The 23,895-nt window shown below is 36.8% G+C and overlaps 1 protein-coding gene across 1 annotated transcript; it reads right to left on the bottom strand.

Annotated features, from left to right (window-relative positions):
* Positions 1–1,054: 1,054 nt before the first annotated feature.
* CXXC4 (CXXC finger protein 4) lies at positions 1,055–21,450 on the bottom strand. The gene is made up of 2 exons (XM_042935780.1): positions 20,339–21,450; positions 1,055–2,165 (listed from the first exon to the last, which is right to left on the bottom strand). Exons 1-2 carry the CDS (start codon positions 21,416–21,418, stop codon positions 2,121–2,123), a joined length of 1,125 nt encoding a protein of 374 aa, XP_042791714.1. The 5' UTR covers positions 21,419–21,450; the 3' UTR covers positions 1,055–2,120.
* Between the last annotated feature and the right edge of the window lie 2,445 nt (positions 21,451–23,895).

Below are 23,895 nucleotides of genomic sequence, written 5' to 3'. Positions count from 1 at the left end.
CTAGAAACCCTCAAAGGAATATACATCAAGCAGAAAGCTATCTCAAAATTAACATACATTTTAAGCACATTTTAGCTTGTGATTATTTAGTTTTCTTCTTTAAACATGGATAGGTGTAATATATAATAAAATTTCCTTAAAAAGGCCATTCAACCATAAGTGGAGACCTTGCGTTCATATTCTAGGCAGGTTTAGTCACTTGTTTTTCACATTGGCATTTGCAGGTGACTTCTCCACCCCTCCCACCCATGCTCTGATGAGGAAGTGCTCCTTCTGTGTTTTTTAAAATCTCCTGTGATATTATTTCCCATTCACAACTACAACTAGCCTCTTAAAATTATTAATCTGCTAGTCTTTCTAAAACTTTACAGTCCTTTTCATCACCCTTTCTCTTCTCAGGTTATTTTCCTCTGTGTGATCCATCTTGCTAACATTTTTCAGCAGGCTAGTGGATGTTATAGGCTGAAGTAGCTGGCTAGTGGATAAAGAACAAAAGTTACAGTAACATGGCAACTTCGATCCTCCATGTATTTTCACTAAACTCTATTTTATTCCTAAAGATGAGAATAGACTTTATAATCTGGCAAGAAACAGAAATGAAATAAACTCCCTAGGTATTATGTCATCACAAGTAACGTATCTGTCCTCCTGGGACAGACTTAGGAACCTTGACTGCCTTAAGAAAACCAAATCCTACGTGAAAAGGTAGCACAGATCCTATGAAACATTAGCTTCTTTGTGTTTGGGGCTGTTTGCATTTATGGAACTCCACAGAATGTGGCCCTGCCTTCTCAGGAATGAAAGCATCAAGTGACAAAAAACGGGAATAGGAGCAATGGAACATTCCACTGAGGGCCTAGGGGAAGGCCAGTGGTCCAACTGGGAGGCTATGAGAAAAGGAGATAAAAAGAGATTTAAAAGCCTCACTTCTATAAATGTGTTTAATTTTTTTAACTTAAAAATATACCTAGCCATGTCTCAATGCAGGAGGTCTTTACGTAGTCAAGTTTTAAAACAAACTACCCATTTCACTTCATACATGGAATTAAAACATTTGGATACATTTTATCAAAAGTTTCTTTTTCCTACCAAAAGAAAAAGAGAGAGAGAGAGAGAGAGAGCAAAATTTAAACAAACAAAAAATACATATACCCCATGCTGGGCTGAGAAAAAAAATCAATCATGAATTTCTCCCCTAAGATATGATACTTTTCTCTGTATCCTAGAAAACACTGATTTAAAAAAAAAGTTATACAACTGATGCTGCATGTTCCAACTACTGTGAGTACTCCGCCTTACAGTGCAACCCAAGACAAGTCAACTACACTAAGTATTTGGGAGGTATACCCTTCTGTACAGCTCGTTTGTAAGCAATGCAAGTGCATAACCACTACTCTAATATAGTGCTCAAAAGATTAATTGAAACTTTCATAACATCTTCCCCCTCTTATAACAATACAACTGAAGGTCATTGCTGGATGCATCATCATCTTTTAGTCTTGCAAAACTTGGCATCAAGTCTCTACGGAAAGATGCATGGCAAAACATGCCACTGCTGTTGCTGCTTCTAGAAACAACTGGCAAAAAATAGTTAAAGCTAAAATTTATTGCTCCAGATTTAACTCGCAGAACCATACTGTTGTGTACAAACTGTTAATCTCCATAGATGCTCAGACATGATTGTCTCCTTGTGTCTAAACACACAAAATACAAGCTGCTATCTGTACAGTTTACAGTACCGAAACACATATATTTGAAAATGAAGTATAGATATGTACTTTGCAAAGATACATGATTTTACAGCAGGGGTTTACCCAAACTTATTTTTTTACAGCCACTTTCAAAATAGACAACAACTTCACTAGTATAGCTAAATTACATCAAAGAAAGAATCAGTGTATTGAAAGTAAATAGACTGGCCAATTCCCCAAACTCCCAGATTATTTTTATATGTCTTTTTTCTTTTCCTTTGTTTTGTTTTGTTTTGAAGAAACCCCTATACATAAAATGAAAATAATATCTGGATATTTTCTTCAGTGGTGGACTAAGCAGTTTCTTAAAACAAGACATTAGTTTGCCCTTCACTTCCAAATGCCTTGAAAATAAGATATACTACTGCTTTAAAAGAACCATCGGAATGCTTCAGCGCTGGGAACAGGTGTTCTCTATAAAAAAAGAGCAAGAAAACAAGTTAAGCTTTTTTTCTATGCCAATATAAAATTAGATTTTTCTCCTTTACACTTCAGCAATATTTTTAGTCAGCAATACACAACATAATGACTTGTATATTTCAACATTTAATAAAAAAGAAATGCTCAATCTTAGAACATTACAAAAATTAGAATATTGAAATTAATGATAATTTACTGAATATAATGATTAAAACACATTAGTCTAAAAAATACCAGAAACACAGCCTAGAACATGGATAACCATCAGAATAAATGGGAAGGTTGAAGCTGTTAATCAATAGTAGGAAGTCCAGCCAGAAAGTCTGTATCTGCTGTGTACCTATGCACCTCTATGTAAGGTTGCTGCTTAGAGAATTCAGTGAAGTAGTTTCTTTATTCTGGGGAATTTCTTTTATAACAGGACAACAACAAATATTACATCGATGTTACTTCTATCATTTAACAACTGTGTACCACTATTTTAAAGTCTGCATTTTCAACAAATTAAGGTCATATGTATGAAACAAACTTACACTAGCCAATGATACTCAATGGAGCATAACTTTTATACCATAAAAATACTATCGTTTTTCAAAGGAGTAATAAGTTAGCACCAAAAGCATGAGCAATTCTTTTAACAAAAAGGTTAAAGTCACTGTGGGATTTTTTTTGTCAGAAAAACGGTATAGGATTGAATTTTCTTCCATATATTAACATTACAGTAATTCATTATACTATACTCTTCTTTAAAAAACAGAACCACATGAGAACATATTGAAAGTACATAAGAAACAATAAGCTAAGAGTAAATTTTCCTATAGGGGCTAATGAAAGAGAGCTGGTACTATTCCTTAGACCAGTCCAACAAGCCTGTGTAGAATATAAGGTAGCTGCTAGGATAATTAAGTATATAAATTGACATGTTGAATGTTACCAAATTATTGAGTAGGTACAGAACGCACACACACACGCACTTCTTGTAAACACATCTTAAGACAGTGTTAATAGCACTTGAACTTCATGTTTCAGAGTATACATGAAAAATTCTACTGTAAGTATTCCTTAATAATTGAAACTAGCTTTGATTTACTGTCTCACATTTGACTTATTTGGTTGACACAGTCCTATTGTGTTAATGTCATCTAAAAATACGAGTGTATTAATTAAGATGTCCACTGAAATGTAAATGAAAAGAATAACCATTTTGGAAAGCAAAGCCACTTTTCACTATTTGTACTAGAAAGAGTTTTGAAAAACTTGTCCCTGCAGTCAACACAATAAATTTGAAGATGAATATGTAAGAACAAACTAATGATTCTTTAGTTATTATTTTTATTTTTTAAATGTTTATTTATTTTGAAAGAGAGAGAGATAGAGAGTGAGCAGGGGAGGGTCAGAGAAAGAGGGAGACAGAAAATCCTGTGCAGGCTCCGCGTTGTCAACACAGAGTCCAAAGTGGGGCTCGATCTCACGAACCAAGAGATCATGCCCTAAAATCAAGAGTTGGAGGCTTAACCAACTAAGCCATCCAGGCGCCCTGATTATTTTTTAAAATAAACTCTACTCTCAATGTGAGGCTCAAACTCACGACCCTGAGATTAAGAGTCCCGTGCTCTACCAGACAGGTGCCCCAAACTGATTCTAATGCAAGTTTGTACCCAAAGTACAAGTTTGTATACAAAAGTATTTAACTTGTGAAGTATTCTTTAAAAATGCAAATAAGGAAGTCTATTATTCCCACATAACTAGTACTTATTAATATTTTAATCCTTACTCCTCATGGTGTAATGTTTTCTTCTCTCCAGCTCACTATGCATACAGGAATCTCCATCATTCGATTTGGTTGATAAGAAAAACTCCTTTCCTACTTTCCAAAATTAACTTTTGAATGATAAATATAATTATATATGCTCATTACATTTATTTAATCACTGTTAAAGGAACTATATGAACTCATAAAAAACAACATATTCATTCTAATATTCATGCTTTACACACACACACACACACACACACACACACACACACGCAGTAAATGAAAACTTAGACGTTTATACCAGATGCTAAGCTTGCTGCCTGATGCCAACTAAGAATAAATTTTATATAAGTATGCATACTTATATAAATGTAGTCATTTTTAACAAGATAAGTTAGATCCAAACATATCCATGCAATTACAGATTCACATATGAAAAATAAACATGTGCATATATATTCATATATATTCACATTTACATGTATAGAATATGACATAGAGATGCCAATTTACTCTCAGATGCCAACTGGAAACAAGACTGTAAGTATATACTTAGATAATCTTGTATCTTGATAAACATATATGTTTATGAAGATAAACAGAAAAATGTATGGAGTACATTTTTTAAATGAGGTGAACTCCTTATGTCTTAGATATATTTTGAAGTCTCTTTTCCAGCTCTTTGCTCTTCCTGTGCCCTTTTCCATTACTCAGTTTTATTTGCAATATTTAGAAAAGGCAAGCTTTATAAAATGCCACCTGAGATCAAAGGTCATTATTGTGAGGAGAAAGATAATCATTTCTCAATGCTTTTTACCACTAAAAATTAATTAGATAATGCAAATATGAGAAAAACAGAGAGCTGGTTTTCTTTACTAATGCATCTTGTCACAAAATAATAGCACTGGGATGTGTGTGTATTATTATGCATACATTGAGACCAGTACATATCTCCACACCTAAGGTACAGACCATCCACCGCTGTAGGGTAAAGGTGAAGATTAGCAGGGGGGCATCTTTTAAAAACGATTTCTCCCTTATATGAAGATTTATGAGGTCATGAAGCCTAAAATGATTTGTTGGGAAATCACCTAAAATGTGTGAGAAAACAGGAAAACCAATGGTGCGTTAATTAGAACAAATTATCAAGGCATTCACCAGAAGCTTGAAGTGAGGTTCCTCTAAATGTTATTTCAGGATTAAAAAAGTAATAAAACTCCTTAGTGTCCCCCATAGGTCACACAAAGCAGAAAATGTATGCCCAATCTCCTGCCTGATTTGTATTGGTTCAGTGGAAATTTACTTTATATCTGGACTGAGTTCTTTTCTGCCAAGATGGGTAAGGCAACACTGTTTGTTTTCATACATAAAATATTGTTTAAATTATATATTTTTGATTAAGTCTGTACTAATTTGGGGACATGTCTTCTCTAATCCTGTCAATGAATGAGGTCATCTTTGTAAGAGGACTTTTATTTCAAATGTTGTGTGGATTCAACACACCGATGAGGGACTAAGCACCCTGCCTAGCTACCTTCGGGGTTATATAAATTCAAGAGTCCCAGCTGGGGAATCACACTCTTGATGAGATTACAGTGACTTTCTGGATCTCAGTGATGCTTGCAGGAAATCATTATCCTGAGTGACAGGAAAGCCAGATTCCCCAGGAAGAGAAGGGGGTGGAGAGGTAAAGAATAGAATTGAGTTGATCAGCATTGTTTAAGACAGCCTTCGCTGCTCCTGCAGGTGCAAACACTGACAAAAAACAGCCTGCTCCCAGGAGGACTGTGGAGAAACCTGCAGCCCTCAGTTCTCCTTCCGGTATTGCTGTAAAGCATGGTGTTCCAGAGAATTCATCCCTATGAAAGCCAGAGCCACATACCAAAGAACTTAACCTAATGAGCTTAAAGGGCTGGCTTCTGTTTCCCTCCTAAATAACTTTAAAAAGCAATGATACTTTCTTGAATAAAAGAATGATATAACCCAAACCCAAGTACAGTTTACACTGACATTAAAAAATGAATACAAAAAATTATCAATCTGTCTCCGGCAATGGTATTATTTAAGTTCTGTTAAATCAGCAATGAAGACATAAATTAAACAACCTAAAATACACAAAACTACCAAAAGCCGCCACCTTAGAATTTGAGTATTTTTTTCTTTTTTTGTGCCTGTTGAGCAGTCACGTGAACTGTGACATCTTCAGGTTGAGCCTGCATCTACACACTTTTGTTTAAAATATGGCAAGTCCAGAGGTGGCTGGGTGGCTCAGTCGGTTGAGCATCTGACTTGATTTCAGCTCTCAGGTTATGATCCAAAGGCTGTGATTCCAGGGTCATGGGATTGAGCCCCACTGCGGGCCCCCCTCTGAGCACAGAGCCTGCTTAAGATTCTCTCTCTCTCTCTCTCTCTCTCTCTCTCTCTCTCTCCCTCTCTCTCTGCCCCTCTCCATTTGCTCTCCCTCTCTCTCTCTCTAAAATAAAAGTTTAAAATGAAAAAAAAATAAAATATGGCAAGTCTAAAAAAATTCACCTCCTGAAAGCTGAAAATGGGATAGCTATACCTTTTTTACAATATATAAAGTGCAGCACTAAACAATACTCATCATTTTAATAAAGCTAGACATGAACTTTCAAAGGGCAAATTAAAGGCAACTTGATGTTGAAATTTACTTCAGAATGCATAAGGCTATAAATTGAGATAATACTTACGACATTTGAAAATTCTGTAACTAAAGTTAAATATATCTTTCTAATATTTATTCATATACTTTTGAATCCAAAAATCTCAGTGATTCACCTGGGTCTTCGGAATTCTACTGTGAAACAACAGGATGCTTCTAATACAATGATTTCCAATCTGGAGTGTTTTGGGCGACTGTTATTCTTCTACTAATCAGAAAATTATTTCTAGTTTTCCCATTTATTATTAATTAAAGAAATGGAAATCATCCATTTTTCGATTCTCATATAATGATGTGAAGTATACTTTTTCCAACCAAAAGCAAAGCAATTTAGAACTGCAGTTAGCCAATACAGCCTCTTTTAAACTCTGCTGAAATAGTTTTCCTGTGAAGAATCCCCTATAAGTTTCTTAGACTCCAAGCATCTAAGACCTTGAAACTGGGAACACCTCACAGCATTTGGCTCACCTTGTCACATAAGAACTTGACACCTTAATGAATCACTGAAATTTTGCAATAGAAAGTATGCAAGTATGACAAAAGATAATAGTAGCTACCAATGTTTGCCTTTAGATATTTGATTATATTTTGTTTCGGCTTCATATGAAACCTCAAAACTTTAGAGTATTTTGCGTTAAGAAAAGGAAAAGCATTCCTGATGGTGAAGAAAACTACATTTTTTTTTTCTGATTTGGTTCACAAAGAATGCTAAAACATCAAGTTATATAGGTTCTCAATTTCTTTTACTGACAAAATTTCAAAACCTACTTGGAGAAGGGAAAATTTTATTCTATATACAATATTGTGGATGGGAATACACATAGTACATCGATAAAATTAATAATTATGATCTAAAATGATACCTAGAAAATGTTAGAGACATACCAAAAATTTTTTAGCAGAAATATTTTCCTATATCCTATTTATAATTAATATATTGTAGAAATCATAGACCAGTAACCCACTAGCTTTGCTAGAACTTTTAGCAAGCACAAGTATAGCATAGGTCAGTAAATCTGAGAGAACAATTATTTTGTGATATATGATAATCTCACAGTCTAACAACTTACTGTTATTGCAATCATAAACAACTTTATTTGTTAACAATACTTCAATTAAAATATATAAATTAACATAAGTATAGCTTCTACTTTTTAGATTACACCTTTCTTTTTCTGTTCTATTGTAATATATATGCCTTATATACTATGTGATATATATCATATGTGTGATATGATATATGTACGATATCTATTTGTGATATATGCATGATATATATATATGTGTGTATATATATATATCACATATGTGATATGCATCAGACTAACTTTCCTCATAATTCAGATTCATTTATCATATAACTGTATAATATATATATTATACTCACATTTTATTTTGGCCATTATCCAGATGTCAACTAAAAATATTTATCAGTATTACCATTAACTGGAATATTAGACCCCTTTCTAAATGAAAGAGAGAACCAAATGAGTAACTGGATATGTTTTATGACCCACTTTTTTGGAGGCCTTAAATATGATTATAAGGAGAACTCAACTTTTTTGGTTTTCAAATTGACGTTTATGGCCAGGATTTCTCTGATTAATGGTGGAGAACTCGCAATGGTTTTTTCATTAGTATCCATTCTCTGCGGGCCATTGCTCCTACCACTCCTCCTGCTTTGCCAATATTGACAGTTCTTCCTCTTCCGCCTCCTCCTACACGAACACCACCACCCTCACCATCACCACTGTGATGGTTTTAGACTATGACAGCATGACGTTTTACAAGACAAACCTAGCTAACCTTTGTAGATGGAAAGCTGAGTTGTTATAGTATGTAATACAGATGCTAAAGTCACATCAATGTGGTGGTAGAGCCCGTTAGGAAAATAACTGCCTAAAGGAGAATGTGTGTCTAAAGAATAGGAGTGGGTTGGTAGGAAGGAAAGTAACAGCTGAACGCCATGACTTGGACATGGGTCCCAAAGTGACAAAAAAGGCGCCCACTTTTGGTCCTAGTATTTAATGCAACTACTGTATTTAAGCAAGTCTCTTGATAATGCTATGTAGGATTATATTTCAACTGATTTTGGTAAAAACACTTCAAGTCACATCTTTCTAAAAAATAAGTAAGTTTATTGTGTTATAAATGAGTTGTTTAGTGATGAAAATGTTCTTGGACATATAAAAATAAACTGTAATGGGATGGTACGCAGAAAGAAAAAAAAATTTCAACAGTCCACAAATTAAAAAGGTGTTTCTGAAAAACAATTATATACAGTATTTTTAACCCTATGTTAAAAGTTCTTAGAGGGAGTGTGAAAGGAAACTAAATGTAAAACAGAGTAAAAAGCAAAAATTAGATTAATAACATCAATACTATAAAAATGATTAGAATTAATTCTACTTCTATGTTCCATATGCTTAGATTTCACTTATGAATATATATACGAATACATGTGGTTATATGATAAATGAATCTTAATCTATCTACCTACCTACCTACCTACCTATCTGGCAGAGACAAAAGTTAGATAATTCTATGTCCCCTCAGAGTCACTCTACTAATCCTGTTTCATGCAATGATACCTTTAGGTAAGATCATTGCTGATCAGCTATTGAAAAACGACCATCATTCTTTTCTTGATCAAGTTGTTGGACCATTTTGAAGATGTTGATTAATTTTAAAGTAGACAGTGAACTGTGGAAATATTCTTGTAAAATGGGAGGAAATAGGAAGCCACATTAAAAAATATGAAGAGGTGACTTTTCAAAACTACCAAAGCTATGATTTGGATAGTCTCTAACATGTATTCAAATGAAACACAATAGTTACACCAAACACCAAACCTCTATAATTACAGTGCTTATCTTTGAATTATTATAGATCTGAGAATTTGAGAAATATTTTTTTTTCTGTATTATATAAAAAGTGAAAATAACTTTAATAAAATTTTTTCTCACTAGGCTAAATTCCTTAGCATCTTGGACGTGGTCACTGGACTGCATCTGGTTTGGAATCCTCTATGACAAAATACCAACCACTTCTATAGACCCAGCCCAAAAACAGAGAATGTTTTAAGGTCCATGAATTACTTAGAGGAATTTAGAGTCAGTTCCAAATTTTTTGGTCATAAAGATGTTATCATCAAAATAATGTACTTGGTTAAAACCATATTTCTGAGAATAACATGCAGTTTTTGGTCTCTCTCCTTTTTTCTTTTTAAATAACAAAATTAAATGCCATATAGTCAGTAACTATTATAATTTAACTTTATCAAGTTATTACATGTTTATCTAGCTCTTTAGAAATACATTTTGGTTAATTTCCCTCATTAAGAGGATATATAGTCTTAAGCATTCTACACTACCATAATATCAGCAAATCTTGGGCTAGAGCAAGTCCTCAAATGTTTAGATTGAAATTTCTCCTCAGAGAGTTTCCATATATTACTTCTTTTTCTATGAATATCTTTTGCCCCATCTTTGTGCAAACATAGCCACCTTCACAAAGGTAACTAACCAGCAGAGTATATTAATAAGCCTAACTCTTTTTTTAAGCATAGAATTTATAAGATGTAGTGATTAATATTCTTTCTGCCACTTTTCTGGAGTCTTTTTTACATGTATATTCTGTATTTTCCAGGAAGTTCTCTGTATAGCCACAAAAAACTACAGTTATTTTTGAAAAATGAGTTGTTTATAGATAGAGGATGGCCTCTGTCTCCCGAAACACTATTTTTCATTTTGAGCATTAGTTTTTTCACCTTGGCTTTGCTACATTTCTAACAGTAGACCTGAGTTAATTAATCTTAAAGAGAAATTAAAAGGAAAAAAAAAAAACACAACACTAAACAAAACCTAGTTTCTGTGAAACTACTTTTTTCATTATGGTAAATGAAAAGAAACAATGCTGAGGGGTTCTAGAGGGTCTAAGCTCAGACTTACGGCATCTTTCCAGAAATTTTGAGACATTAACTATTTCTACCAATCTCTTCTTTAAACCAGACTCAAGAAGATGACCTTGAGCATGACAATCCTTTCTACCAATATGCTCCTTTCTGATTTCCCTTTAATCTGTAACACTACACTCTCCCTGCCCTTCCTCCCTCCCTCCCTCCTTTTCTTCCTTTACTTCTTTTTTATTCAGGTCAAACAAGAGTTTCCAGTACTCTGTTAAATATACTTGAAATAACAAGTCATACTGTAGATTCTCAGTATGTTCAAATGTTCAAGGCAAGTATTCTTTTTGTTTTCTTATTCCTTGACAAATTCTAGAATACTAAAGAAAACTTAATACTTCATCACATAATCACGTGAGGTAACCAAGCAGAGATCATAAACAGCAATTTGTATTTCTTATTTAAATCTGGGGAAGAACTAAGCCAAGGATGAATCAAGGAATGCCAAGGCTTATAAATAGGTACGAGATTGCTTCCAGAGCAATTATATCATCTTAATTCAATTATATCATTTTAAATGTGTCCATTTCTTGGATTGAGAGTTGAGAATGAAGTAGGAAATTAAGTATCTTAGATGGAGGGCTGACTAAGATGTAGAGTTAGGGATTTCGATGGGTATTGTAAAAGGTAGAAATAAAGAAAATTTAAGGTCCTTAAGCAACTGTGTGTGTGTGTGTGTGTGTGTGTGTGTGTGTGTATGAACATATATGTATGTATACATCCACAGCACTTACCACAAACCTTAGAAAATAAGAGTTCCTACCTGAAGATTTGTTAAATTGAATTGAATTTATCAGGGGTTTTCTATGTGCTCAGTAACATACCATGTATTCAGGATTATACAGCATAGGTACAGACCTGCCTAGGAGAAGTAAAGACACACTATTTAAGAAAGACATTTAAATTTTACTCTTTATCTTGTTAACATTGTTCCATTTACAAATATAATTTCTTTCCTCACTACAGACTTGTTCAATAGTGTTGTTGCTGCCACTAAACTAGTGTTTTTCAAATTTTTTTGACTGCAACCAACACTTAGAGATACATTTTACATAGCAGCCTAGTACATGCATACACATACATTTATGTATACATACAAACTGAAACAGAAGTTTAACAATATGTACTCTTACTATATGTGCTGCACTCATATATTTTATGTTCCACTCTGTTCTGTTCTACTTTCTAAAAATCCTTGTGGTAAGCCAACACATGGACCACTAATGTTCTGTCACCTGCAGTTTGAAAAACATAGCTCTACGCCACACAAATAACATATTCATGTGAAGAGAATCACATGAGGAAAATCCAAAAACCACCCCACTTCATAAAGAATTTAATTCTCTACAGCAGACTTACACAAAAGATCTATATTTCTTTGGGGACGGAAAAGGCCAATGTTCTCTATTTTGTTTTTCATGGATGAAAATTAGAGCACACGAAATATTTAATGCTTACTAGCAGATCTTTTCAATTTTCATCCATCTATATACAACTGAGAATTTTAGCTCTTTCCCTTATTCTTGACTCCACCAAAACCATCACTGGTCTCATCTTACCTACACACAAGAACATTTCCCATAGACAAATCTTTCACCAGCACAGTTATTTTTCTACCACCAATTCACCAACACTCGCAATCATCCTTTCTGCACAATTAAATGAATTAAATGTACATAGTCTATCTTTCTTTTAAAATGTATTCCACTTTTTTTCACTCTGTAAGGTTTTGAAGAAAATATACCTTCTCTGGAATTTGCCAGAATTGCTGAAATATACAGAAATGCCATAAGTCTTGGTGGTGTATAAACATATACCCTTTTCCCCTCTCATCCTCTTAGATCATTATCCTTTTGATTCTATCAGTCATCCAGGTGTGTGTGTGTTTAATTTCTGACCAGGAAACTGCACTTTCAGCAGAGTTTTCACCAATTTGACACTTCTTCACGTTCTCAAGAATGTCCTCTAAAGTATGAATTTAGATGCAGAGGAGATCCAAATGGGACACCATTTTCCACCCATCTTGGAAGCATTCTCTTTTAGCTACACTTTGGAATTATTCTACCAAATGTTTCAAAGACATAAGTAAAAATAATAACATCAGCTATAACACAATCTGTTTTCCTTGTCTCTGATTCAGCTGCCACTCCACTGAACTTGAGCTTTAGCTCTGACTCCCAAACCAAATGTATTGAGTGAAGTCATAAAAATATTATATTCCCTCATTTTATAGTTTCCATTCTTTGCAAAACTTCTGTAACTGCTGAAGCAAAGCAGACATCCATATCCTGCCTTGACAAAGTTCCTTCTAGATACTGCATTGCATCCTGACTTGAATATTCCTTTCTACTTGGTTTTTAGTGCTTTCTGGGTTAGTATCTCACCTGTCTTAGGGTTTATCACTATTTTCTCCCAGAAAACCATCAGCCTTCTCTATTATCGCTCACTAACTTTCTTTACCTCACAAATAGTCTCTCCTTATTAAGAAGAAAAAGGAAAGTTCTTCATAGTTACTTTTTATCTCAGAATGTATATCTACCTGTTTTACTCCCCCCCACACACCTATCTTTCAAAACAAAAGTAAGTAAAATTTTCCAATATTTATTAAATATGTTCTCCAACTAGAATTCACAAGCATTTAACCATTTCTTTTCACAATGATTTTCTTAAACTAATTCACATTTAGAATAACTCCCCATGTCTGTCAAATAAAGAAAAGAGTAACCAAACGAAGGTATTGAGTTAAAGGGAAACACACATACACTCTCCCCCACCCTCCGCCCCCATTAAAAGTTAGAGAAATTAATGGCAATGGTGTGCCTTTGGTGAGGAAGGAGGAAGCACACTAATGTGTTTAATTTGGCTCATCACATTGACCGACTTGACTGGGTGAGTTGTGCAGTTTTCCTGGGCATTTGACAATACAAGAACAAGGAAAACTTGTTTATCAGGTTTATCTCTTTCCAAGTGAAATCAAGCCAGTTATTTGGAGAACTGGACGATTAAAGCAAAAATCCAGAAAACACAAGCTACAACAGAGTTTATCTGGGCTTTAATTTCTGAAAACTATAAGTAGCCTGCCTGTGTACTGAATTATCTGTAAACATAATTGTCTTATTCTCTACTTTTCATTGACGACTTTAAAATAGGAATGAGAAATTGCATAGCATCTTTCAGTATGCAGAGTATACAAACCTACATATAATATCAAAAAGTTGTAACTTAGTGGGTATTATTATCCCCATTCTATAGATGAGGAAATAAAGTTCAGATAAGTTATGCTGATGTACCTGACATTTCAACTGTAAGTTACCCAATACTATGGGCTCTTCCCATAACACATCATCTAAATGTGGCCACATGGCCCGAATATAATTTTTAATTATAAAAGAAATGAAAAGCCAAGAAACTAGTAGTATACTTTCCTAATATAATCTATATTTGGTTTTATATCAAAGAAATACATCTTGAATATTACTTCCTTAAAAAAGTAATTTTTGCTTTGCCATTTGCTTTAGAGTAAGTAATGTAATGTGAAATAAATGCATTAAATATTAAGAAAAGGAAAAACAGGACAAATTTAACAGGCTCGCTCTCATACCTGGCTTCAGATTCTTAGGCTGTTAAAACAAATTAAGGGAAAGCTCCGAAGTTTCACAGAGGAAAAAAAAAATTCTCATAATGTTTTAGAGTAGAAGTTAACAAGCCTGCTGGGATCCTTTTAGCCCCTGCAGAGCTAAGTCTTCAACATTATTAAATGGCTGTCGCATCTGAAGTATGGTGCAACATAACTCAATAAACAACAGAAAACATATGATGCTGAATGGAGGGAGGCTTGTCGATTAACGTGCAGAATAATTCAATCTTAGGACAGGTGTTTGTATGTGATGGAACGAGATACGACTGAAAGATAGACCACCCTTGTGCCGCTCCCCCAAATATTTTGAAACTCATAAGGACAAGAGCATAATGCCAGATGAAAAACTATGTCAAGAATGAACAGAAGCACCACAAAGCAAGTGAAGGAATAAAATTACACATACGCAAAATCTTCAAAATTTACACTGATTACAATAAAAAGTATTCTTGAAAACAAATGTTTGTAAAAGATGGTATTTTCTCGAGTGTTCCACGTTCCCAACCAAGATCATCTACATTCTAATCGGTGACTGAAAATCCCACATAAAAACGGAAGAGTTTACCATTATTTTGGGTGCATTTTTGCCTTTTAATGACTAATCTAAAAATAAAGGAAAACTAAAAGAGATGTGAGTCCTTTATCCAATGTAGATATATACTTGGGCCATTCACTAAATCTTGAATTTAACCTACTAATTTGATTAGATATTTTTACATAATGAATGTATTAGTTTAATGTTTTGCATAATTTAAGAAAACATGTAAAAAATGGAAGCATATACACTCTTGTGAAATTTATTGAACAGTAGGACATTTTGTTATGCTTTCTCAAAGCAAGATTAAAAGGTGAATTGTTTTCAGGTAAAAACGAACTATGCATTCAGACAATCTAACCAACTGAGTCTGAACAGTTTGAACAGTTCTAAGTACCAACTATTTCAAAAGAGTTTTTAAAAACACATTTCGACCTACGCAAGTAGTTTATATTACTTGTGAATCCAGAAGGAATATCCTACAGGGTTTCCAGGGTCACTCCCATATAGATCATCAGTCTCCAACCTGGCAAACTAGAGCAAATATGGATGAAATGCCCACCTGTTTGCACTCCTTTCCATTTTTAGTGGACAGACAATTTTTTTTTAATTTACTCTGTTAATATCATTCTCTAAGTCTGACTATACAAAACTCCTAACTATTCACCCAGGAAAACAGCTGACTAAGGCTAACCAAAATATACAGCACTGTTTCTGTAATCAGCTCATCAAAAAGTTTAGGAATCAAGTAACTTTTATTTTCCTAATCAATAGATACACTCTTCATTCTTATTTAAAATGTCCCATATTTTTATCGGGTTAGTCTAAAATTTCTTGTCGTTTTTATTGATTTGTTCTGATTGGCTTTCTGGTTGCTTATTGGTTTGTATTTTGTTTGAGGACAGTTGAATTTCACCCAAACATTCCTACAGGATACCTTAAATATGAATTTTAATTATTTTTATTTTACTATTCCTAATTGCCATGCCAAAGATTGCTTAGAAGTTTCATGATATTTGGATGGGTGGGGGTATTATTTTCATTTAGGAATTATTGAAAATGTATGGTCCTTTTAAAAACAACTTTGGACCACCTTGCACTAAATCTAGTGATAGAAGGAAAATTGCACTGGACTTGTATTATAGTATGATACCTTGACCACAAATCTAGTTGACTTTAGTCAAAGTTAAACTTTTCTGAACTTTTTTCTTATCACTTATGAAATTCAGGATTGTTTTCCTACATTATTTCTATATTACACACCTGTTAATATCCTATCATTTTGTTTAAGTTGATTGAAAACTTTCCTCTTTCCCTTGATAGTTATATATTCGCATTTTGAGAGTAAAACAAAAATTTACGCTTTTATAAACTGGCATGTTTTTGATTTTTGAAACTAAAAATTGAGAACTCATTTTTAAATTATGATATAAAATGACAAACTGGTGGATGTTTCACTTTAAGATAGGAAACATCCATATTTACCTATAAATTTTTTATTTAAAAGTCACCAAACTTCAAAAACTTATTAACATGGTCAATTATTTAACTAGACAGATGCTGAGTGTGAAGAACACCCTATTTTATACATGGTCTACAAATGAATTTCTTTGGGAAACAGGAACCATCTCCCTTGCAGACAATGCTTTGTCCAGAATTCTACAATTGTCATTTGGGTGGCTGGGGCTCTCAGAACTTAATAGCATATATAAAGAAACGTGTCCCTCCTCCCCTAAAACACTCCTCAAAAAAATCAAGTTATCAAGTTTGGGGCAATATTTGGATGTTTTTCACCAAACTACTGAGAAGCACAACCAAAACTGTTGGCATGTATATTGAGCAGATAAATTTTTTAATGAGAGAAAAGAGAAGAAAGTGATTGAAATTGTTCTTTTTCTTGAGTTTCTAGTTTCTCAGTCTCTTCCCTCTAAGGTACTCTTTTCAAGTCCCTTCTCCAGCTTGTGATGCCAGTGTGTAACTTAGAGCTGAGAGCCAAGGGTGGGGGCAGGGAAATCTCCTGAGGTGCTGCTTACTAATGTAATTCCATAAATCAGCTAATGGGAGAGAAACCAGATCTGTGTGGTCTCTAATGCTGTCCCACAGAGATCAATCATGTCACCTGAACAATGTTCAGGGACTAAGAGGCTGGTGTTGCCCAAGGGATGATTCTATCCCTTGAGTCATATGAGGCTGAGATATTTTAAAAAGTTAGATCTTCATATCAGAAATGTAACTACTGTGAATCTGAAAACTGAAGGATTGATTACCTTTCCATGAGACAAAGTGCTATTATGTAACTTATTATCATAATGCATAATCACATGTTTATTAAAATCTCTCAATTTAATATTGATCATTTAGGATGCAAGTTTTAAAGGTAAGTTTTGTTGCAAAAAGGGCATATAGTATTTGTAATAACTGCTTTGAATAATTAGTGACAATTTTTTAATACAGAATTGACTAAATGAACAGTGTTCTATGCAAATACACAGTATCACAGAAAAACTAAATTTGTTTTATGTGCATTGTTATCTTATGGAATATTATCAAGAGGGTGATTTTATAAACATATTTCCAAGGCATTAAGATGCTCTTAACATGAGATGAAGCAGGAAAATGTGAAAATAAGTTAGGTTGTTCTAAAAGGAATGCCAGAGAGGGGGCTTTAAAAAATGTGGGCAAGAATCCCAAAACATCCATGTGAATCTGTCTTAATTTCAATTTACTCACCCTGAAAATCTGATTAAGACTCCAGTCTTTGGGAGGAGAATAAGTCAATGGAAAGAAGGACTCATGAGGTTTGAAATGATAAATAAGAATAAAACTAATGATTATGATGCAATTATTAATTGGTGTCCATAATTTAAAGCCAACAAATATTAGCTACTGAACTTAAACCTGAAGTCCACAGGTAATACCCATAATGAAACCCCAAATCATTATCCTCAGCCAGGGAGTCTATCCAATCTCTAAAACATCTCCACAGATGATGATAACTTACAGGAACCAAATTAGAGAGGGAAGCAGGTCAGCAGGGGACTTTTCACCCACCAGCAAACACTGCTCCAGCTTTGGTTCAGTCATGTAAACCCTGTCACTCTGACATGCATCCAGCTGGTTTCCTACAACCATAACTGTGTGGTTACACATGTGCTCAAGGCTGCCATTGCCTTTTTAAAATAAGCTAGATAGAGTCTTAGCCAATTAAAAAACAAAACAAAACCCCTCCCCCAAACTTTTTCTTTCTGCCAAATAGCATTCCACTAACAATCTTAGCCTTGAACCATGACCTTCTTGTAGGAAGGAGTATGTAGTTAGGAAAACATCTTCAGAGAGCTCTATGAAGACTGAAATTTGTTTCCCTTCTCACCCACACCCCATTTTCTGAAGATCAACAGAACTTTTGTGCACGTGGATTTAAAAGAAAAGGTAGTACTATGGGATCATCTGTGATCAAAATGTCTAAGGAATTTAAACATCACAACAAGTCTGTGGGAAAACTACCCAAATGAGAAAAAAAATGGACATTTATGAAATTTGTCTAGACTGATAAATCAGCATAGAAACTTGTGCAGAAAACCTATTGATAGCCACATTAAGCTCCTTCAGAGCGGTTATTTACTAAGTAAATCAGAATTATTCAGTGGCCCTTCCCACTGCATACTCTAAATCGGGATGCAGGCTGGGCCATGGGTCTAGCTGAAGGTGTAGCCTACTTGCAACATGAAATCTATTATGCTACATACTATATAGTTAAAGAGGAAAAATAAAGCCATCTAGTCCCTATCAACTGGGCATTAACAGGAAATTTTATCATGAACTGAATTTTAATTCCCATAGGCCTTAGAGACTAGAGGTAAGTTGCAATAAATTAATCCAGAAAAACACAATTCAAAAACTAAAAACTAGTTTTTGCCACCTAAGAAAATAGATAGACCTGCATTTTTATAATTGCTATTATCTTTGTTTAAGCAGCGTTGCCAAAGGAAATGTAGTAAACCACTCTGAAGTAAAGTCAAACTCTTGACAAAGAGATGGATTCTCTTATAAAGAGGAGTAAGTGCAATATTTTGATGGACCCGATCACAATCAATAATGATAGCAATACAACACTGTGGTTTTTCTGGAATCCCAAAGTGCCATTTGCTTTGTATATTAATAAAACTTAAAAAAAAATCTGTATCTTATATGTGTTCAAACCTGCAACAGAATTCTTTAACTTTCCTCTTTTAACCTTTTAAAGAGGTTCTCCTTCATGGAGAAAACTCCTTGAAGCAGTGCTCGCAATTTTTAAAAAGAATGTGCAAGTGCCCTCTGATAATAACTTGTGAGAGCCAGTCTCACTCTATAATCTGACCCATAGAACACTCCCAAATGCTAAATCCACTATCTACATTCTCAAGTATATATGAACATCCTGCCATCTACTCTGCAAATTTTATCAAGGGAATAAATACGATTACTTTTCCATATTTCTTTCTTAAACATTCCACTAAAACCATTTACCTATGATTGTACATTTTTTCCCTTTTTGTTTTGATCAAGTTACCATATGAAACTTCCACCAGACACATCACTCCTTGTATTTAACATAATTAAAAGCCTAATTTAACAATTACTTTAGTGGTAATCAGTACATGCCTGTTGTAAGGTCATATAGGAAAAAGAAACTATTATTGACCATCTAGGGTATCAATCAAAACTGTGCTTGGTGTATAGAACAATTTTGTGACCACAAAAATGGTTACTTTGTCAGATGCAGAGCCCAAAGGAAATATACTTTGGTAACCAAATTTTTTTGGAATCATTTGTTTCTGAAACTACGTGAAACAATTCTTAAATAGAATTACCATCACCTGCCCAAACTGAACTAATTTCGTCCCTTTATTCTTAGACACATCCTTCTTAAAAATTGCAGGTGGTGTTCAGCTTTCCGTATTATTTCTGCTTTCTCAAAAAAACACCAGATATGCAGAAAATGGAAAATAGAAACGTTTTTTATCACGGTGGAGAGGAAAAAAAAAAAAAAAACTATTCTAGAAGGGGGTAGAACACCCTTTTGAAACCATGTATTTCAGCTTCAATGATCACTCCGATTGTGTTTTAATGGAACTATAGGCTTTTGTGCCACAAACTGTGCCCTCACTGTTATAACTGGGCCACTAAGAAGTCTCCCTTAGCCTATAAAAGTATGTAAAACGCGAAGTGTCCAATCCTTTGGGCAGAGATGCTTTTAAAACTAATACTAAGAGGGAGGGGGGCATTTGAAACCGCCAAGGGGGCATTTTTGACCATACTGAATGTGAAACTTCTGAGTTTTTTAAACCAATTACATTAGTTTACCACCACAGATAAAAAGGAGGGGCGCACCCCCCCCCATCTGGAGGCCAGTTCCACGCGAAGTGCAGCTGGGGAGGGTGGTGGAGAGGCCGTGCCCTCGCAACCACCTGCGACTGTATCTTACAACCTGAAGGAAGCTTCAGGAAAGGGGTACTGCATCTTCAAGCCAGACAAGAAGCCCTGAAGGGGAGAAGAGAGGGGAGTGAGGAGGGAAGGGGGGAGACTGGGAAACAAGAAATCATCTCCTCTGACCTCTAGTGAAGTGCCAGGTTTTTTCTTTAGCTCTTCACATTTTCTAAATTTGCAGATCTGGTGTCCCGTTTTGCGGTTCCTGCAACTGCTGCAGACGCCACAGTTGATGAGCCTCTTGCAGGGCACGCAGACCCCACACCTTTTCCTCTTCTTCTTGGCCGGGTTGGCTCCGCTAGCTCCCCCTGAGGAGGACGAGGAGGAGGAGGAATGATTCTGCGGGCAGTCTGCCAGATTGGCAATTTGAAACGCACTGTCTGTGACGGCTGCTGAGGCTGCTGCGGGGGAGTGAAGGGCTGTCATGACGATGACCCCTGGAGGTAATGAGATGCCCCCTAAAGCCGGGATAGCGGAAAAAGTCCCCACGCGCTCGGGGAGATTCATTATCTCTGCTTCAGCAGCGCCGCATTTGAGCTTGTTCATGCATTCCCCCGCCAAAGGTCTGCAGTGTTCAGGGGATAAGGTGGAGAGGAAATTAGTATTTGCCATTTGCAACGACGGCTCTGGCGGGCAGCCAGCTTTCCCCAGCCTCTGGGAGTCGTTTCGGTGGTGCATGCTGGTCCTGCTGCCGCCGCCGCCGCCGCCGCCACCGCCGCCGCCGCCGCCACCGCCGCCACCGCCGGCGGGGAGGATTGCCGAGGAGGAGGCGGAGGAGGAGGCGGCGGCGGAGGAGGATTTCCTGCCGCCCCCGCCGCCCCCGCCACCGCCCCCGCCGCCCCCGCCGCCGCCGCCGCCGCCCCCGCCGCCGCCCCCGCCCCCGCCGCTGCCCCAGAGCATGGCGGTGGCGGCGGCGGCGGTGGCCGCGTTGTCGCAGTTCCAGGGGGACATGCCGATGCGCGCGGCGGCCGCGGCGGCGGCGGCGCTGCTGGGGAAGATGGGGGTGGTGATGCGCGCGATCTTGGCCGCCTGCGGGAAGGCGCCCCCGTTGGTCTTGTAGAAGGAGGTGGCAAAGGAGCGGTAGCGCTCCATCTCCGAGTTGTAATCCACAAGGCTGTTCAGGGCCCCCTCGGGCAGGTGGCTTTCCTTGGGCAAGCCCGGGGCCTCCGGGCTCGGCCCGGGCTCCACGCAGACATTGGTGTTCATGGTGCAGGGGGGGAAGAAGGGGTGCAGGGTGGAAGTGGGGACCGCCTGGTCCGACACCTGGGTGGGAAAGGGGGGGAGGTGGGGGGGAGGGAAGGGGGTGATGGTGGTGTCGGGGTGGGGGCCGAGGCGGGAGGGGAAAGTGGGTCCGGATGGGGAGAGCAAGGTGAGGACTGCTTTATTCCTCTCTGGGGCGCATTTCCACAGACGGTGAATTCCCAGGCAGCGTCTTCCTTAGCATTATCCTCCAACTGTTACAACTAAAATAAAGAAAGTCATTCCAACGAGCTGCACGAGGAAAAAGATTAAAAATAAATAAACAGCCTCCCTCACCACCCCACCGCAGACACTGAGAGCTCCCGCATTCTTCGTCAGGTCGTTTGCATGACAATCATCAAGACGTGACCCCCCGATTCCCGCCCACCCCCCCCCCCACACACGCTCCCAACCCACTCCCTCCCACCCCACAGCACACCGCAGCTCCTCCCCCCTATTCTCATAACCCTCCAGAGAAAATGTATTAATAGCCAGGATACCCAGGGAAAGAGGAAAGACGGGGGTGACAAATGCCGAGGGAAAAGGGCAATTGGAGTGCTAAAGACATGCAAATCAGGGGTGGGAGGGCGATACTACCTATAAGCAGAGGGCATTTAAACATTATGAAATGTGTGAACAAGTGCTGCCTGGGCATGCAAATGCTGTAAAGTAGAAAACAGCAATGGCCCTATGAGGAAAATGAACAGGAAATTAGCAAATGAAGTACTGAGAAAGTCTACAATACATCCGAGTATAAACTGTAAGCAAACACAATACAACTGAGAGCTGAGAGACTGCCCACATACAATCCGAACTAAAGAGGCAGGGAAAAAAGAACTACCAGCTGCCACAGTGTCCTTCTGTGTCTGCGGTCATTAGTTTGAATCCCAGCACAGCTGGCTCTGTTAGGGTCTTAATTCAATGGACCAAGGACAGGTCTCAATTGTACAAGCCATTTGGTGGTGGGGCTTGGTGGGGGTAAGAGGGTGGTGTTCTACTTGTTTAAAAGAAAGAAAGAACGAAAGAAAGAAAAGAAAGATGGACTAGATACAAATTTTTAAAAATAATACAAACAATGTCACAGGTTTTAAACCAAGTGCCTGCAGCCTCTGTAAGAATATTCCCAATAATTCCAAATGGAGACTCCTGTCTCTTCCCAAGACGAGAGGAAAGCATGGGACTTTTTTTTTTTTTTTTTTTTTTTTTAAGAATCTCTCATACTCACTGCTTTTTACATTGAGTAAAAGATGGGGGGGAGGAAGGGAGATCTCTTAAGGTGTTGTTTACCTGAAGAAATAACCTTTAAAAAGATTTTTTTTTTCTTTTGCTCTTTTTCAAAGGAAAGTTTAATGTTAACTGGGTATTTGCATTCATCTCTTTGCTTATAGGCCATTATTATGCTTTAGGAAGAGATATTTTAGTTGTTTATCACAGAGGAAGAGGTACATCTCAGCCCTTTAAGAAGTAATGCAAAGACATAAAGTGTATATTAACCTAAAAAACCCAGTTTCTTTGTTTCCAGATTTTGGGGGGGGGGAGCAGAATATCTTTTGGTGACATCTTCTGAAGCCCACATATTGGCCTGGAATGTGGAGTTCAGGGAATTCTAAATGGGGGCCCAGTAGTCTCAAATATTCAGTTCAAAATGGATATCAATTATAGTAATTATGGTTATAATTAGATTAATGAACCATTTATGCCCAAACTCCAAGTGCAAAAACTTCAAGACCTGCTGATGAGGTGCCCTAAAAAGAGGGGTTTACGTAAACAAATCCCTATTAGGCAAAGTAAATCAAGATAAGGAACCTCACCCCAGGCTGGATTAGAAGCTAGCAGGCATCTTTCAATCACAGCAAAAGCCCCTAATCACTCAGGAACCACCTCTGTGGTTTCGCATTAGGGAAAACTGCTCCCTTCAGAGGTCTGATGGCAATACAAAGGGTGCCCCCCAAATGCTCCTGGCTAAATATTCTTGATGCTTGGAAGGGGGTAGGGGAAGACACAGCAAGATGATGCATATAGCTTCAGTTTCTGCGAATCACATTGTAACTGCAAGACCATAATAACTGCTACTCAGTAAAAACTAGTTATGCCAACCATGCATTAGCTATCACATTGAGTGGAGGGAAAAAATTCAGTATTTTAGTCTTTTGACCTTGTTCCAAATAAAGAAATAATTTAATGTCCCTTTTCCAGAGTATTAGAGGGCTGTTTCCAAACACAAGCTTTCCTTGCTTTTCCTATTGCCATCACCTCCCCCTCCCTCCCTCAAGGTTTAATGCCACCAGAAACTGTAGAAAATGATTGTGCCCAGTATCCAGGTCATTATTGTTTAATCAATGCATCTCTGGAGCATGAAAAAGGTACCTAAGCCACAGCTATTGTTTGGATTTTCTTTAAAAAACAAAATAAAACACACACAAATAACTATAGTCCTATTCCAA

The sequence above is a fragment of the Panthera leo genome, chromosome B1 (genome assembly GCF_018350215.1).
Source record: "Panthera leo isolate Ple1 chromosome B1, P.leo_Ple1_pat1.1, whole genome shotgun sequence".
NCBI classification, from domain to species: Eukaryota; Metazoa; Chordata; class Mammalia; order Carnivora; family Felidae; genus Panthera; species Panthera leo.
Note: the sequence above shows the minus strand (reverse complement) of the source record. Positions and strands in the feature narration are given on the sequence as shown.